Below are 2,802 nucleotides of genomic sequence, written 5' to 3'. Positions count from 1 at the left end.
CCTTTAAATCCTCAAATTTTCTCTCTAATTTTTCGGAATCTAATCTGGGAAATATTAATTACTTAATTAACTGGTTGATTAGTTGTGGTTCTTACATTCCTCCCGATTTTTCTCAACATCAAAGGGATAAGCTCAAAAGCGAATCCAAATATTATGTATGGGATGACCCATACTTGTGGAGATGTGGTGCTGATCAAATAATTAAGAGGTGTATACCATAATCCGAGTTTCAGTCTATCTTGGAGGCTTGCACTTTTGATGGTGGTGGCCACTTTGGTCCTCAAAGAACTGCTAGAAAGGTCTTAGACTGCGGATTTTGGTGGCATACACTCTTTAAAGATGCATCTCTCTTTTGTAGCTCTGGTCCACAATGCCTTAGGTTTGGAAATATTTCCAAGAAGAATGAGATACCACAACAAACCATGTTGTTTTACGAATTTTTGATGTTTGGGGTATTGACTTTATGGGCCCTTTTCCAAATTCTAATGGTTTCATATATATTCTGCTAGCTTTTGACTATGTTTCCAAGTGGGTGGAAGCGATTCCCACCCGTACTGATGATGTTAATGTGGTTTTTTCTTTTGTTCAGAATAACATTATTTGTCGCTTTGGATCACAACGAGCAATCGTGAGTGATCAAGGCTCTCATTTTTGTAACAAAAGAATGACAGGGTTGACGAAGAAGTATGGCATCATCCACAAGGTGGCCACGACATACCAGCCCCAAACAAATGGCCAAGCTGAAGTCTCTAACCGAGAAATTAAGCGCATATTGGAAAAGATTGTGAAGCCTCATAGGAGGGATTGGAGTTCTAAGCTCGGAGATGCGCTTTGGGCTTATCGGACGGCTTATAAGACACCAATTGGTATGAGCCCATTCCGGTTAGTCTATGGGAAGGCTTGCCATCTCCCCGTAGAGGTGGAACATAAGGCTTATTGGGTTGTAAAAGAATGCAACTAAGGATTTGGGGGGCCGGAATCGAAAGGAAGTTATAGTTAGTGGAATTAGAGTGTCTTTGAATGGAAGCTTATGAGAATTCAAGGCTCTACAAGGAGAGAATGAAAGCGGTGTATGATAGGAACATCAAAAGGAGAGAGTTTAGAGCTGGGGACCTAGTCCTCCTCTATAACTCAAGATTGAGGTTGATTTCAGGCAAGTTAAGATCAAGGTGGGAAGGACCTTATAGGGTGAAAAAAGCTGAGCCATATGGGGTATTCCACTTGAGTCACCCTTCAAGCCCCACAATTTTCAAGGTTAATGGTCATCGTCTGAAACTTTATCATGGAGAGAAGATGAAAAGCAACAAAGAGGTTGAGGTGTTCCTTCTTGAGGATGCACCCGAGGGCGAAGAGATCTGAGCTCATGACCGTCCAACTTAAGGATGTTAAAGAAAAGTTCTAGGTGGGAGACACCCCACCATGGTATGATCTTCCTTTGCACATAGTTTCTTCAATACATCTTTTTGAGTCTTTGTGAATTTTGTGATTGCTTGATTTAGTGAGTTTGTTTGAGTATGCTTGGTTGTGTTTGAATTTTTGAGATGCCCATGGGGAGTCATTGATGGTGGTTTGGTTGAATTGGGATGTTGAAAAAATGCTTAATCTTGAGTGTTACATGAAGTTTTGGGTGTTTTTGAACCTTTTAGCATGCATGACTACCAAATTGTGCTGTAATTGCCCCTCCTCATGTGTATGAAAAAAAAGGGTTGATCCACGCGCAAGCGTGGGTGACGCGTACACGTCGACGCATTTCCACAACTCATGGTACTAAAACCAGAGAGTTGTGCGACATTTGTGCACACTGGTGCTCGGAGCACAACAGCTCCCCACGCGCAAGCGTCAGTGACGCTTACGCATCCCTCGTCCATTTCGCACACCTACGCGCAAGCATGGGAGACGAGTACGCGTCGATTGTGAATTCTGAAATCTCTGGTACAAAAACCAGAGACTTGTGCGAGAAGTGTGCGAGAATTGTGTGGGAAGCATAAATGCCACCCACGCGTAAACCTGGGGGACGCTTACACGTCGGTCGCAAATCTCTCCATCTACGTGTATGCGTAGCCTACGCACACGCATCGCATGCCCTGCAGCCAACTCCTGGTACAAAAACCTAAGAGTTGTGCGAACTTTATGCTGCCTTTATGCGCGAGGCACAACTCTGTCCACGCGTGCGCGTCACCTGACGCGTACGCGTCCTCTCCCATTTCTGCTACCCACGCGTATGCGTGGGTGACACTTACGCATCATTACTCGTTCCTTGTCATCAACGCATACGCGTGGATGACGCGCATGCGTCACGTCCCAGACACACCTGATATGCAGCGCGCCCTGTTTTGAATGATTTCTTCAACTCCCCTTCTTCCATTGTTCTTCCCTTCTTCTCCCATCCTCCACCACCTTATCTCTGGCCACTCCACTAGTGACCACCACCTTCTGCGGTCCTACATTCTCTCTCTCCTCTCCCTCGTTCCTCTCTCATCTCCTATTTTTCACTTGCACTCTCCCTTACCTTCTTCCTCTTCTCAAGGTTCTACTCCTACTCCTTCTTCCTCTTTGTCTTATTTTCTTACATCTTTCTCTTATTAGTTGCATTTAATTACTTTCTCCCATTTCTTCTTAGTTGCATTTTGTTTAATTTGTTCTTATATATTTGATTTCTTTCATTTTATATTTTCCATGGGTGTTGAACTTTGAGCTTTCTCTTTCTTTGATGGTTCATTTTGATATCTCTTGATTCCTTCGTGATTATATGCTGTTGTTTTGATGTTGGGAATTTTATTTTGGGGTATTCTTTGTTTGAAT

At 43.4% G+C, this 2,802-nt stretch overlaps 1 protein-coding gene across 1 annotated transcript; it reads left to right on the top strand.

Moving 5' to 3' along the window:
- LOC107607391 lies at positions 1,021 to 1,359 on the top strand. The gene has a single exon (XM_016309354.1). It carries the CDS (start codon positions 1,021 to 1,023, stop codon positions 1,357 to 1,359), a length of 339 nt encoding a protein of 112 aa, XP_016164840.1.

The sequence above is a fragment of the Arachis ipaensis genome, chromosome B07 (genome assembly GCF_000816755.2).
Source record: "Arachis ipaensis cultivar K30076 chromosome B07, Araip1.1, whole genome shotgun sequence".
NCBI lineage: Eukaryota > Viridiplantae > Streptophyta > Magnoliopsida > Fabales > Fabaceae > Arachis > Arachis ipaensis.
Note: the sequence above shows the minus strand (reverse complement) of the source record. Positions and strands in the feature narration are given on the sequence as shown.